Raw genomic sequence first — 15292 nt, forward strand, 5'->3', positions numbered from 1 at the left:
TTCTACAAAAACATTTAAATATTAAAACTTTATAAAAAGGAAAACAAACGACTGATCAACTCAAGGTTCAGAGTGATTGTCACCCCTAGATGACAATCACTAGTTATGGGGTTGAACTTCTGGTTTTGATGTTGGTTTCACCAGTGATTATTACATTATTAAAATAGCTAAGTAAATATATAAAAGCAGGATATGGACAAAATGAAAGAGCATCACCAACCACGCATTATGACCATTCCAATTCTGTACACATGAGTTCCTTTAATAAAATGGAGAAATGCCCTTTGACAACAGACTTGGGTAAAATATCAAACTGAAGTCAGTTTAGTCCAAACAATGACAAGCCCCACCCACTGACCTGACTGAGACTATTTATAGAAGGTTCTTTATTTGTTCCGACATTACTCATAAAAGAGAAATTGAAGACATCTTAAGGACCCATCACTAGAGGAATGGTTTAAAACATGAGGCTATGTTCACATGCTTTCATTAATTCACCTTATCAACACCTTGAGTAAGCGCCCATGATTTGTCAGACCCCGTGGGATACAATGATGAGCTAGACTGATTCAGGCCCCGCTCCCATGAGGTTAACGCTGATGGGGAAGACAGGCAGTAATCAGAAGACCACACGTGTAAATGCACACTGAAAACAGATGCAGGGTGTCAAGGGAAGGAGCACACAGTTATGAAAGAGGAAAAGGAAGAGAGACTAGCAGCATTTAGTGAGGCTTCCGGAGGACAGGGGGCATTTCATAGAGGTCTGAAACAAAAACCTGGGGGTAGTTACCCAGGCCAAAGGGAAGTAGGAGAAAGAGCCATCCAGGCCCAAAGAAGAGAGGTGGGCCCTGCAGCAGAAGGAGGTCACTCGGGCTGTCAGGGACAGGAAAGACCAAGGCGGCCAGGCCCAGAGCAAGGCAGACAGTGGAGTGAGATGGGGCTGGAAAGGCAGGCGAGCGACAGATCATGGACCAAAGAGCAATGGAAAGAAGGGATTGAAGGAGGAAGGCAACTACATCAGATCTGCAGAGGAAAACGATCACCTGCCACCAGGTGGAGAAGGGAGGTTATGGGGACAAAAGTGGGGGCTCGGTTTGGCACGATCACTCTGGTTCAGCATGCAGCACAGTCAGGAGTGCATGGACAAGCAGTGGGAGGTGACCTCAGCAGCGCAGACAAGGGGCAGAGGCAGCCGGCCTAGGGGTGGCGGCCATGGGGCTGCAGAGAGGGTGCTGGATTTGACAGGTCTCTAGATGGTAAAATGAAGAACCCTTGGAGGTAGAAGGGGTGTGGACAGAGAGGGAGAGGGAGGCACCTCGGATGACTTGCAAATGTCTGCCTTATAGAAACAGATGGAACACTGGAAGCTGAGCAGAGTGGGAAGGGGGCATGATGAGCTCCGTTTTGCAAATGGCTGAGCTTAAGGTGGCCTGGGACAACCAAAAGCGGATGCCAAGTAAACAGTAGGTGAGTGAGTTTCGAGGGAGTCTGACCTGGAGATACAAGTTTAGGAGACACACTGTGAAATTGTTAAAATGAATGAGGCAAATCCATACATATTGACATGAAAGGCTGTCTATGATCTACTGGTAAATATACATGGAATAAAGCAAGTTATAGAACAGTATGTATAATATAATCACTTTTTTCAAAAGGCATATAGAAAAATACTTAATCATCTGGTGTGCAAGAGAAATACACACACTTGCACATAGAACACACACACACACACACACACACACACACACACACACACTGGTCTGGAAAGGATATACCAGATTATTAACCTGCCCCTGTGACTGATGCTTTGGGTTGGGAGAGATGAGTGAAGAACTCTCACCTTTTGTCTATAAACTTTTGCACCACTGGATCCTATTTCTTATAATGAGCACTTCATTACTCCAGCTGCCCCTTCACTCCATCCCTCTGGCCTTCCCCAACTCCTACCTCATCCTGAATCCCCACCCAGAGGCAGATGTTGGCAACAGGATGAGAGAAAAGGAAAGGTGATGCCAATTTTGCATGCTATTTGATAGTAAAAAAGGAGGAACTTGGTGTTGACTTTTAAGCTGTATCAAAATAGCTGTATCAGAATGTTCACTGGTAAATGCCATTCCTTCTCCTTGAGTGTTAACAATCGAGTTGGCTAAACAGTAAGTCAACTAAGATGACTGCAGAGCACAGAAGTTTGGGGCACTGGCCTGCACGCTCCTACTGGTCGCCCATTGGGATCCGAGGATTCAAAAGTCTCATGTAATACCCACCAATCCCCCACACTGACCAAGGAACGTTGAAGACCCCCCGCCCATTGTGGAGAACAGTGTACCAAGAACTTGGCCTAATGAACATACACAAACCAAAGGAAATTAACATAAACGGAAAGACGAGGTGGCTTTACTTAGCAACCTGCATAGATTATCCTGGATTTTTCTTGTTACTGAGCATAATCACCCAGCACGGTCCCAGTCCACATTCGGCACATATTTGCAGAACTGTTTCTGAAATGTCCAGACCTCTATTTGACCAAGCATATCATTACCCCAGAACAAAAATGGTGGACCGCGAAGGCAGAAGCATCCTGATGTCAGAAAGCCAGCCAAGGAACAGGATATCTATCCCCATGTGAATTTCCCTCTTCCATTCCCAGGCCTACCACTCACAGCCTCAGGGAATCAAATGAGATCTTAAAGTTGCCTTGCCTTGAAGCTGAACAATGTATCACCTAGCCACCCTTACTTAGTAAGTGTATCTTCTACAGAGAGATATATGATAACTAATCTATGCAAATCATACCAGGAGGGCAGACGCAGGTGAAATTGCTCCCATCTTGCTTCTCAGTTGCGTCCACACAACCGGCGTTGTTCTGACAGGGCTTCTGCTGGCAGGCATCAAATTCTTCACAGAAAGTACCCACGTACGGATCCTCACAGGTACAGGAAAACGTTGCCTAAAACACAAACATACCATCTGTGTTGCACGAGTCCTCTAAAATGTATGCTCAGGCTGTGAATCTCAAAGTTCCAAAGCACCGCTCCCAATACCGAATGCTTGAGTCGCATCATTTATATTTTGATCTGATTAAAATCATAGCTTTGAGAGAAATGGTGTGTATTTCCTTACACTTTAATTTTCAAACATTTATTTTTCTCATTCTTTCTTTATTGATATTTATCCCAGCCATTTTTCCTTTTTGCTAAAATAAAAAGTGGAAAAGACAACTATGTTTTAAACAAAAATGAAGTTTTGCTGGCCTGACATGGAAATGACCATTTTGCTAAAGCAGATACATTGTGCTCCAGCCATTAAATGAGATGTCACACCAACTAAGATCCTGCAGCATAGATAGCACTCGTCCAATGTCCTGCTCTGACCACCTTCCAGAGCATCGAGAGAATTTACTGAATCCCCCTGTAAATTAGCCTCAATGTCAATGTACAGCTATGCAGATGAACTGAGTGCAAGGGAAAATAAAAAGAGTGTAATTCTAGTAAGCATCCTGTTTGGCTTATGGTATTCCTGTAATCTTAGTGAAAGACCATAACTCAGTCCCAGAGCACTGCATTTGGTTGGAAGCTTCTTCATTCCTGAGATAGTTGTAAAATCCAAATAAAACTGAGCCTTCCTGCTCTCTTCACTCCTTAATGCCTGAGGGTGGTGACCATCTAAAAACAAACAACAACAACAACAACAAAAACACAAAAAACACTAATCTGGTCCCAAACCCTGTGTGAAGCAATGTAGGTTGTTACTGCAGATCTTCGTGAAGAGAGGCATGGAGGAAGCAAAGGAGAATGGCATAAACAAAACTTAATACTTAAAACACTTGATTATCTTGGGTTTTCCAGATAAAACAAAATCCCCCAAATTGTATATCAATTGCAAATAATGATAACATCCCCCCCCCACCACCACCACCCTTCTCCAGCCCTCATGGTTGCTTTGCTGGCTCTTCTAGAGTAGGCTTGATTTCAAAGGGAGATCTGTAGAATTTATCACTAAGGAGAAAGCTGGAATGAGGACTGAATTTTATCAAATGCCATTTTAGCTTCTTGAAAAACAATAATCTATTTCTTTTTGTCTTTGACCTAGCAATATGTGAATGTTTAGATGCCCTAGTCCTCACTCAACCTTGCATTCTTGGAAGGAACACCCACAGAGGCATTATGCAAAATTGTATTACGGACGCATTCTATTTGTAGCCATACTTCTAGTGCTTTCCATCTAACTTGCCCCATCCCCACCAGACCCCTTTTCTAAGAAAAACTGTCCCTTGCACAATGAGATCATAGCTTATACTCTAACAGGATGCCCCCAAAGTGACTAAACCAGGAGTGGATGGACCCGTGACCTCAGCAACCAAGCAAGAGACCCGTCAAATGTGACATTTAGCTCGACCAAACTGCCAGGTTTTGTGTAGGTATGTTTTTGTTGAGGGAACAGGAGAAATCCTTGTAATCTGCTTAATCAATTCTTAAGTTTAAGAACACATTCTTAGAAACCAGAACAAGTGGAATAAAAGCAATGGCTTTTCTTCTTAAGAGTTAAATTTTCTGCCTTCTCTTTCCATCCTTTCTCGCACGTCTTTTTGGCAAATGGAAATTCGCTCTGCCTGCTAGCAATTCTTGACTCCCTATGTGCTTTTTCAGGATAACGTGAGGTGGTTTTTTTCCTTTTGTTTGTGTTTGCAGGACTTTGTAGTTCAAAGCTGGGAGAAGCCACATCAAGGCTGTTAGAAAGGCAGCTTTTTAAATAGGAAACTCTTCCTCTAGAACTATATTTTAAGGAAAATCTCGTCCTTGCCCAATGTGCAACAGAGTACACCTTTGATATTTGCAGGGACCTGTCTGGAGCCCTTTGTGCATCTGCAGATCTGTGACTGCCTTTGAAATGTAAACACTGTGTGGGCAAAATGGGCGTCAGCATCATAATAAATTACTATGTGTCATTATTTTGGCAGTTGTCCTCTGAAATTTACTTGGTTTCCATCCAGCAGTTCCATATTGCAGATCAATTTCTTTGGCTATTTGGGGGATGCATTTTGCATATAATTCATCTGTTATGTTCCATGGAAAATATGTTGCTTGTGGAAATAAATTATTAAATACACCAAATCAAATATCTTCAAGTTAGCTTTTATTAAATCTAAAGCGAAAACAGAAGCCACACATTTTGTTTTGCTTTGTTTTAAGCCAGAACGTTGAAAGAAACTTTAAGAAACTGTTGAAACAATTGTTTTTGACCAAGCAAAACATGGAATTGATTCTTAAACTTTGATTGATTGATAAGGAAGATTAACAAGTGTTTACATACACATGACCATAAATTCTACTTAAGTTTTTATGTATTCTGTATCATATGGTCCATAAAGTTAGATTTCTTCCTGTCTATTTTCTAAGAACAATGAGCTTTCCTAAATATTAAGAGGTTTGTTTTAATATTAAGCTTCAAGACTTGATTTGTAAGAAGCCATGAATATTTACTAGGAAACTATCTTGTTAGCATCTTTTTTTTTTTTAAAGATTTTATTTATTTGACAGAGAGAGACACAGCAAGAGAGGGAACACAAGCAGGGAGAGCGGGAAAGGGAGAGGGAGAAGCAGGCTTCCCGCCGAGCAGGGAACCTGATGCGGGGCTCGATCCCAGGACCCTGGGATCATGACCTGAGCCGAAGGCAGACGTTTAACCATCTGAGCCACCCAGGCGCCCCTGTTGTTAGCATCTTTGTTGTGGAAAACTGTGATCACTGAAAGTTGTAAACGTTATACCAACCTTAAGAAGTTTAACCCACTATGGCAGCACTAATCTAGGTCCAATTGACTTAACGAGCATAAAAGCCAAAATGGACTTACTTAAAATTAGTAGCTTAGCGGGGCAGGGCGCCTGGGTGGCTCAGCTGGTTGAGTGTCTGACTCTTGGTTTTGGCTTAGGTCATGATCGCAGGGTCTAGAGATCAAGCCCCACATCAGGCTCCCCGCTCAGCACACAGTTGCCTCTGCCCCTCTCCCCCCATCCAATGCTTGCGCTCTCTCTCTCTCTCTTTAAAATAAATAAATAAATCTTAAAAGTAGCTACTAATTTTCCTTGCTATTTCCTTGCAAAGCTGTTTCCTTGCAAAATTATTGTATATTTACATGTAAAAGTATTTTCTTTAGGAAAATGAAAAGTGACCCTCAGAGATTAATCTTAAAACCCAATGCAGAATCTCAATTTTCCCCAACAGCTTGATGTCCAATATTCCATTTGTACATTAATGGAACTTTCTCGGTGGTGGGAAGCTCACTTTGAAAAGCTGCAGGTTTAAGAAGTTTCAGTCACACCTGCATTCGTATGACATCCATATGACAAATATTGACTGAGCACCTACTATGTGCCAGGCACTGTTCTAGGACCTGGAAACACAAGAGTGAACAAGACTGGCTCTTAGAAATGATAAACTAGTGCTGGCTGATGACAAATAAAATGAACAGGTAAATAATGTAGTAAATGAGGTGATAAATGCCATGGGGAACAGTAAAGTCGGGAAGGGGAAGAGAGGGACCCTATAAGAATCAAGCCCATTAAACCTCCTATTGTGTTTACCATTAGGATGCTGGAGAGAACGTTCTATGCCACACATTATTTTGTGCCTCCTTTATAAAGTCCTCCCCAAGAAAAGTCACTCATTTAAGTGCCAGTAAAAGTTTTGTTAGTCATGAGAGCTGACGTCTTGTCCTCATGAACAATGCAGATCGTGGGACTGCCCTTTTTTTTCCTCCTTTTTGATTTGATTGCGGCACGCTCAGAGTCTACAGGAAGTTCAGCTTTAACAGCTATCTCGAGCTCTGTGACCTCCATGTGTCCTCTTCCTAACTTGGAGGTTGCATTCTAATTTATGTCTTCTCTGACTGTGACTTATGTTTTTGTACTTTTTAATATTTCATTACTTTATGAAAAATGGAGTCAAATGTGTGATAAGTAAGTCCAAATTCCCCAGCATGGCACACAAGGCCCTTGACAATCTGGCCCATCTCACTTTTTCTGTTTCATTCTCTGCACCTGTCACTTCTCAGTAAAGCCTAATCGTCACGAACAAATCATCCCACAGAGACGCGTTTTCTGAGGAGCTTTATTTCTCTCTTTCAGGGTCAGAATTCATCCATTCTATCTTACTCTCTCCCTTAAACAAAGTATACAGAAAATACATTTATCTCTTGTTGGTGTCCCTGTGACATCAGTACGAACATAAAAGCCCCAGCTGACTAGACACTGAATCTCATTGTTTATAGAGCTTGCTGACATTGAATTATCTCATTAATCTTCACCACATCTGTCAGGTGGCTGTTATCCCATCATTATAGGAATTGAGAACAGACTCAACAGGGAGGTCAGATACATTTTGGAAGGTGTCCCAGCCAGCAAGTATAAGGTCAAGGCTTAAATCTGTATCATCGATTCCAAACCTTTCCCACGCGTAGCTGAATATTGTCCTATCGTCGCTGCATTGGTCTGTGTACCAGAGACGCACGCGGGGGCGCCCTTCACCCTGACTCTAAAATAACCCCAACAACTGTGGTATTTTGGTTCTTGCTCCAGATCGTGTGGTTTGTCTACCTCCGCTCTTAAGGTCTGGCTGCCTTCCTTATCGGCATCACTGACTATCCTTTTGGTGAATTGATTCTAATTTCTTTTAGTCTTAAGAATAATACCAAATTTATTCAAATACGGTTTCAAAATAGAGTAAAAATATCCTTCCTGAGAGTTGAAAGTATCTCTTGTACATAAAGTGCCTAATCACTCATGAACAGACTTGAAAACTTTGATTGGACGGTTTTTCACCAGGACTGGAGGTCCTTGACGTTTGGGACTTCAGTTACTCATACATAATAGATGCTCGACTGTTCATTGAATTAAGCTGACTTCATAAGGGGCTGCTTGAAGGCAGCCTTCAAGGAGTCCTGTGAAGGTAAGGGGTCCTCTTCCCCTACTTCCTTGTCTATCTCTGAGGATCTTGTGTTTTGCTAAGACAGCTTCATAGTGACTCACACATTCTTCATCCACACATTCTTACTAAAGGGGATACTGGAACAGAATTTGGAGGGCAATTCCCAAGCCAGAAGGTGAGTAACGGGCCCCTAAACCTCTGAAAATGGAAAGATTTTCTGAGCCTCTCCTGGCTAAAGGACTCTCCGGGCCAATTTCCATTTCCACCAGGGGCCAGCCTGCTTCCAAACAACGTCTGGGCTATTCGTAGTTCAATGTATGAACATCTGCAAGATCAAAACTCTAGCTAATGAATCGATAACTGTTGGAGACAGGTGACATAGACACGGTGGTTTGCCAAATTACTCTCACTTGGATATGTGCTTGAAACTTTCCACAATACGAAATTATGTGGTTTTTATTTTAAGCATCTGGCTAAGTCCCAAGAAAGGAAAGTGAAAACTTCGGAAAATGAGACTCACACTCCGCGTGTGGGTCCAACTCCTCCCCGTGGGATCCGCTTAGCGCCTTTCCTGCAGCGATGTTGTAGAGAACCTTGTGAGCGCATCACTGAGCCTCCCCCGGTGTAAAGTCCCACTCCAGAAACTTCTTTCATCTCCAAGTGCCAGGAAAAGCTCTGCTTGCCCAACAGAACTGACTGCTTGCTTTCTCAGGTGGGCAACGAGAATCATGTAACTGAGCATAGTTCCCTCTGAACAGCAGAGTCTTCTTGAAGCTCAGCCATTTCTGTGCTAGGGGAAGGCTTGGCTGCCTCTCAGCTTCCCCAGCGCGCCGAGGTCACGAGCAGGACACACCCAGCCCAGGCCTCTGCGAGGACGACAATTCCTGCTTACAGAGCCTATGGGTAAATATTCAGAAGACTTCTCTAAACGAGTTCTCTAGACGCCTGCAGGGTCAAGACGTAGAGTCTTGTTTCCCAGCAATAGAAAGCTCTGTCATCTTTCTGCTCTTAGTTAATTAAGGGGAGCTCCAAGTGCATGTTCATGAAGATGATTCCCTGAGTAGGGGCTTTCTGCAGACCCTTTTGCTGAGAGCTTACATTGTCTTAAGCAGACTTTCAAAAGAGAATGCAGTGAGTCCCCACTGTCTCATGTAACAATGCAGGATCACTCAGATTCCAGCCTGAGCTGTCCCATCACCCCAAAATGCACTGACCCTGAATCCGTAGAGATGGGAGCCCACAGAAGCCCCATCCTGGCAAGGACCTCAGCCAAGGACCTATTATTCCAGCTCCTAGGAACCCGGCTGGGTGGTCGTCTGGGTCTGAAATCACATAGCTGATGTTAGGAGTAGGTAGTCAGGGCCAGGGTCCCCAACAAGAAAATATGGAGTCAGGACAGCTAAGATAAAACAGCACTAACATCTTGTTTTGCAGCTTAGACAGGACCACACTGACATTCTGCTTTGCAGCCTTTGCAGAAATGACTTCTGCAAAACATCCTAAAATAAGACAACTTGGGGCACCTGCATGGCTCAGTTGTTAAGCGCCTGCCTTCGGCTCAGGTCATGATCCCAGGGTCCTGGGATCCATCCCACATTGAGCTCCCTGCTCAGCGGGAAGCCTGCTTCTCCCTCTCCCACTCCCCCTGCTTGTGTTCCCTCTCTCGCCGTGTCTCCCTCTGTCAAATAAATAAATAAAATCTTTAAAAAATAAAAAATAAAATAAGACAATTAACCACAAAGCATTTGTCAATATCACGGGAAAGGGGCAATTAAAACCCAAGCCCCCAGATGTCAGCCAAAAAGGATCATCAGCACAGAGACATTAACCTAATAGGTAGACAGATACATGCCCAAAGCCCTGATTGGCATGATTCAGCACACCCTGATTGCTGAAGATAGTTCTGCTCCTAAAACCCCCTAAACTTAGAAACTCCAGGGGCAACCCACTCAGGGCTCCCTCTCTCTCCAGGAGCTTTATACTCTTGCTAGACTTCAGACTTTGCTTTGCTGACCCCACTCTTCATCTGGTATACTCTTCATTCTTCGAAGCAGCATGACCAAGAACCACAGGCACTAAGGGGACAAAAATCCTGTAACACTGACAGACACTAAAACCTAGATAAAAAGCAGTCATCAGAGCACACATTTTCTTTTTTTTTTTTAGATGAGTTTTTTTTTATTATGTTATGTTAATCACCATACATTACATCATTAGTTTTTGATGTAGTGTTCATGATTCATTGTTTGCATATAACACCCAGTGCTCCATGCAGAACGTGCCCTCTTTAATATCCATCACCAGGCTAACCCATCCCCCCACCCGCTCCCCTCTAGAACCCTCAGTTTGTACATTTTCATTTGATTCAGCACAGGTGAGCTATAACGAATGGGCCAGAAGACCAATCTAGCATGGTCTTTTAGGCAGGTAGAAGTTAACCTATTACTAAAAACCCAGATTTGGTATTTCAAGAGACAGAAATGATTATTTGGATATAAAATTTAAGAGACTATCTGAGAATTCTTGTTATGATGTGAAAATCCCTACACATGCCTCTTCCTGAGCCCAGGCCACACAGGGACCCCTGGAGCCCACCCAGAGAGACGAAGTTTTGCCCCCTGCTGGGAACACAGTAAATTACCTCAAAGGAAAACTCACTCTGAATTACATTTTTTAAATTCTTGTCTGTCGGCCGGGTCATTCACTACACATGTAATTTAAACAACATGTTCGCATTGCTTATGGCTTATAATCTTACTCCCCATTAACCTTAAACACACTATCCCTCTTCTGTTTGGATTCATTAATTGCAAATATAACAGCTTATAAAAAAAAAAAGTAAGCTTAGAGAACATGCAGATCATCTAAATATGAAATTCAAAACTTGACATTCATGAATTCCTAGAATTCATTTCTTTGGCTTAAATGTTAAATTCTGAAAAATAGGAACAATAATAAATGAGCCTTGCTCTTTCCTTCCAAAGGACACTGAAGTTTACTTTATTACTCAAGGGGAAGAAAGTAAATGTCTTTCAGGAAATTTTGTAAAAGGCTTTCTCTCTCAAAGTGGATATATGGATTGGCAGAATGGAGACATTCAAAAGCAGTTTCTAGCCATATCCTGGCAACTTCTGTGTTCTCAGCACGCTGAGCACAGCCATAATTAGGCATAAGATTTCCATGTAATCAGCCTGGATCTTCAGTTCACCAGTATCTGTGTATTTATTTGATGAAAAGTGCTAATCCATTAGCAAAAGTAAAGTTTGACTTTAAAAAAAAATGAATGTCACTGAAAATTCATCTTTTATTGAATTTCCCTATAAAAAAACCAGCCTGATCCCACAAGTAAATGACATACCATTCTAATTTCTTATTTTAAAATTCCATTTAATCTTCTAGTTATTTCCTTTGCTACATGAAAAGAAAATGGTAAAGAAAAAGCTTTAATAAAATGGACACTTTGATGTATAAATTATTGATGAGAAGGACTCACTGAAGAATAAAGATCTTTCCTACCATCTTCTTCAAATTACCTCAGATGGAAAACCCACTTTGAGTTACATTTTTTTAAAGATTTTATTTATTTATTTGAGAGAGAGAGAGCACGAGTGGGGAGGAGAGGGAGAAGCTACCTCAGCAGGGAGCCCACGGGGCTCGATCCCAGGACCCGGGATCATGACTTGAGCCGAAGGCAGATGCTTCACCGACTGAGCCACCCAGGCGTTCCTTGAGTTACATTTTTAAGTGTAAAGCAAAGATGATAAACCAGTGGTAACTTCTTCTAAAGATGGGAAACCGATGGGGACAGGGCAGGGTACCCCACCATCATTTATTGAAAAAAGGCCCCACCATATGCCAAGCACCATTCTGAAGATCCACTTAATCCTCCCAACAGTCTTGCAAGATCAGAATGATTTTTCTATTTCACCAATGAGGAAACAGTTCAGAGACTTTAAGTAACTTGCTCAAGGTCACACAGCTAGTCAGAAGCAGTGGGAGGCGGATTTAGTCTCATTGCAAAGACATCTCTTACAAATTAAGATATTCAGAAATGCAAGGAATTGAGTTACAAAGTATGAACAGTGCAGTTCAAACACCATCCTGAGAAGGGGGATGATAGAAGCATTTATGCACTGAGTAAGAATTTGAAGGGAGATGGCTTCCAAAGGCCTCTTGAAATCTTAGATCTGATGCACCTCGGTTTCAGTCCCATGGAAGCCACAAATCCCCCCTAGCCCTCCCCTCCTGCAAGTGACTGCATGCCTCCCTGGGGTGCTAACAACCACCTCACGGGTTTCCTTCCCACTCTCACTGCGTTCATGTGCTATGGCTGCCAAAACACAGGACCACAGACTGGGTGGCTCAAACAACAGAAATCTACTATCTCACACTTCTAAAAACCGGGAAAATCAAAACTCAGGTGTCAGCAGGGTTGGTTTCTTTGGAGGCCTCTCTCCCTGGCTCACAGATGGCTACCTCCTCCCTGTGTCTCCACAAACATCTTCCTTTGTGAATGTCTGTGTCCTACTCTCTTCTTCTGGTAAGGACGCCAATCATATTGGATGAGGGCCCCACCCATATGACCCATATGACTTTGTCTCACCTTGATTGTCTTTTTTTTTTTAGAATTTATTTGTCTGTTTGTTTGTTTACTTAGAGAGAAAGCGACAGCACGGGGGGGAGGGGCAGAGAGAGAGAGAGAGAGAGAATCTCAAGCAGACTCTGCACTGAGCACAGAGCCCAATGCGGCGCTCGATTTCATAACCCTGATATCACGACCTGAGCCGAAATCAGGAGTCGGTTGCTTAACCAGCTGAGCTACCCAGGTGCCCCTTGATTGTCTCTTTAAAGGCCCAATCTCCCAATACAGTCATATTCTCAGGTACTAGGGTTGAAGACTTCAACATGTGAGTTTTGCAGGGATACAATTCAGCCCAGAACAGACATGCACCCTCTCTGGCTTATTCCTCCAACTATTTTCAGAGCAATCTTCCTCAAATGCTGCTTTTAGTCCTTCACAAATATTTGATGCTTGCGTACTGAAGTCATTATCCTACAGAATACAAAATACTCATTGAACAATAGCCACCTGGAGAGTTTGGAAATGCACATACAGAGACATTTAAGGCATAGTCCATGTGCTCCAGGAATTGACAAGCTAGTTAGAGAAATAGATCTGTGTCACGGTCATTATCACTATCATCTTCATCATATACCTTTATTGAGCACTCAATACACGCTGTTAGAAGGGCTTTGCAAAATGCAGTTATCCTCATTGTTTATTGTTATCCCAGGGTTATACTTGAGGAAACTGAGGCACAGAGAGGATGAGTCAGCTGACCAAGGTCTGCTGGCTAATAAGCTGAAGAGTTGAAATCTGAGCCCAGGTAATCTGATTCTAGGATCTGCCCTCTATTAAAAGAAACTACATTACAAATAAACCATGGTGCTCAGATAGATGGGGAGACCACAAAGGAGCTGCCTGCACCTGGCCCACGTTAAAGGTACAAAACCCACTCCCTTAGAGAGAACCCCCAGCTCCCTGCCCTGTTTCAAACACCCTGGTTGCTCTGGGTCTCTCCTTAGGTTGGTCCTGGAGTGGCAGCTTTTGTCCTTTTAGGGATGAGCCATTGAGGAGTCAAGACCCTTGTCACCATTTGATACCCAAAATCTGGAGATGGGGAGACAGTCCACCTACTGTGTGATGTCCACCTTAATGACAGGTGTCCTGCCAGACACACTCGGGTGTGTGGTCCTCCTTTCTTCTCTCCTTCCCCTTCCCTGTTTCCCTGTTTCTCCTCATGCCCTTTGGACTCCTCACATAGGTGGTCGATTACATTCATGGGCCACGGCTAACCAAAGTGTGTGTGCCCCACTTCCAATCTTTAGCATCTGAGGGTCTCCCTGTGTACATGTACATCTAACCCAGCTTTATTTTCCCATCGGACCTATAATTCCTCTTTGCCTCCGTCTTCCCATCTGTCTTCCTCTTCTATAGGTTGTTGTGTAGTTTATGTACTTTTGTAGATAGGCTCAAATCCAATCCAAGAGAGAGATGGGGGACAAAGAAGCAAAACAGAAGAGCTGATCTAAGGGATCAGTTCAGCCTTCCTTATGGAAGGTAAAAGAAATTTATCAGCCCCTTGCTCTCCTATTGAAATAAGAATGTATCATAGGTAAAGTAATAGGTATCATAACCTAAACTCTAAAAGTTTTGTCTTAATTATATAATCTCTGAGACCATAGAATTTGACTAAAAACATTTCCTCAGTATTCGGAGAGGAAAAAAAAAACTATCTTTTCATTTTATTGTCAAAGATTTTATTCAGAGTCCCTGATCTAATGAATGCATTTCTTACTTTATTGAATTTACATGGACACACATTGAAGTAAAACCAGCAAAGGTGGGAAGGCCCTAGCATTCATTTTAATTAAATCTTATCTCATTAAACATTTGCTGCTTTCATCATTTTAATACTGAACAAAAGGCAGGTTATATCTAATAAATGTGTTTCTCCAAGATAATTAGAAAAGAATCATTCTAATAATTTCCAGGAAAAGCTCAACAAAATATCTAACTTAGGGTGGCAAAAGAATTACTTAAGTTCACAGGCATGACGAATCTTGCTTGCTTTCAAACTATTTTTATTAATCTATAATATTCACATGAAATGATCCCTTCTATGGAATAGTTTAATCCTCCAAGTCCGAGTAAGAAAGAAAAGTCTGCATACAGGTTTTGAATATAGGAACATGAACACTGCTCATATCTTCCTTTCAAATTTTTTTGGTCAATGTATCGTATTTTAACCATTTTAACACTGCTAGTTTCTTTTCTAATGTACGTATGACTCTTAGAATAAGATACTGGATTTAGGTTCTTTCTTCGGGGAAAAAAAAAAAAAAAGTCATACTTAATTCCCCAGAGCCTCAGTATCCCCAGTCATGGGATAGGGTGATGAAATGTGCATGTCAGAGGACTGTGGGCTCTGGAAGTCCTTGGGCTAAGCATAGATCCATATAAGTGCTGGAAAAAAACAGTAAGTTCTTGGGCGCCTGGGTGGCTCAGTCGGTTAAGCATCTACCTTCAGGTCAGGTCACAATCCCAGGGTCCTGGGATCAAGTCCCGCATCTGGCTCCCTGCTCAGTGGGGAGTCTGCTTCTCCCTCTACCCCTACCTCCTGCTTGTGATCTCTCTCTCTCTCTCTCTAATAAATAAATAAAATCTTAAAAAAAAACCATTAAGTTCTCTTCCTCTTTCATGTGCATAACCGCTGATACACCTTATCATCCGCCAAACACGACAGTCCTATGTGGGAATCAATCTTCAATAATGTTTCCTAATTATAATTTTTAGATGCTCATGTTGGA

The 15292-nt window shown here is 42.4% G+C and overlaps 1 protein-coding gene across 1 annotated transcript in view; it reads right to left on the reverse strand.

Moving 5' to 3' along the window:
* The window catches only part of DNER (delta/notch like EGF repeat containing), a 299112-nt gene that overhangs the window by 103871 nt on the left and 179949 nt on the right, over nt 1-15292 (reverse strand). Inside the window, exon 6 of the mRNA XM_036071529.2 lies at nt 2794-2947. Coding sequence (XP_035927422.1) covers nt 2794-2947 — 154 coding nt within the window. The remainder of the gene's footprint in view (nt 1-2793; nt 2948-15292) is intronic.

The sequence above is a fragment of the Halichoerus grypus genome, chromosome 4 (assembly GCF_964656455.1).
Source record: "Halichoerus grypus chromosome 4, mHalGry1.hap1.1, whole genome shotgun sequence".
In the NCBI taxonomy this organism is placed as follows: domain Eukaryota; kingdom Metazoa; phylum Chordata; class Mammalia; order Carnivora; family Phocidae; genus Halichoerus; species Halichoerus grypus.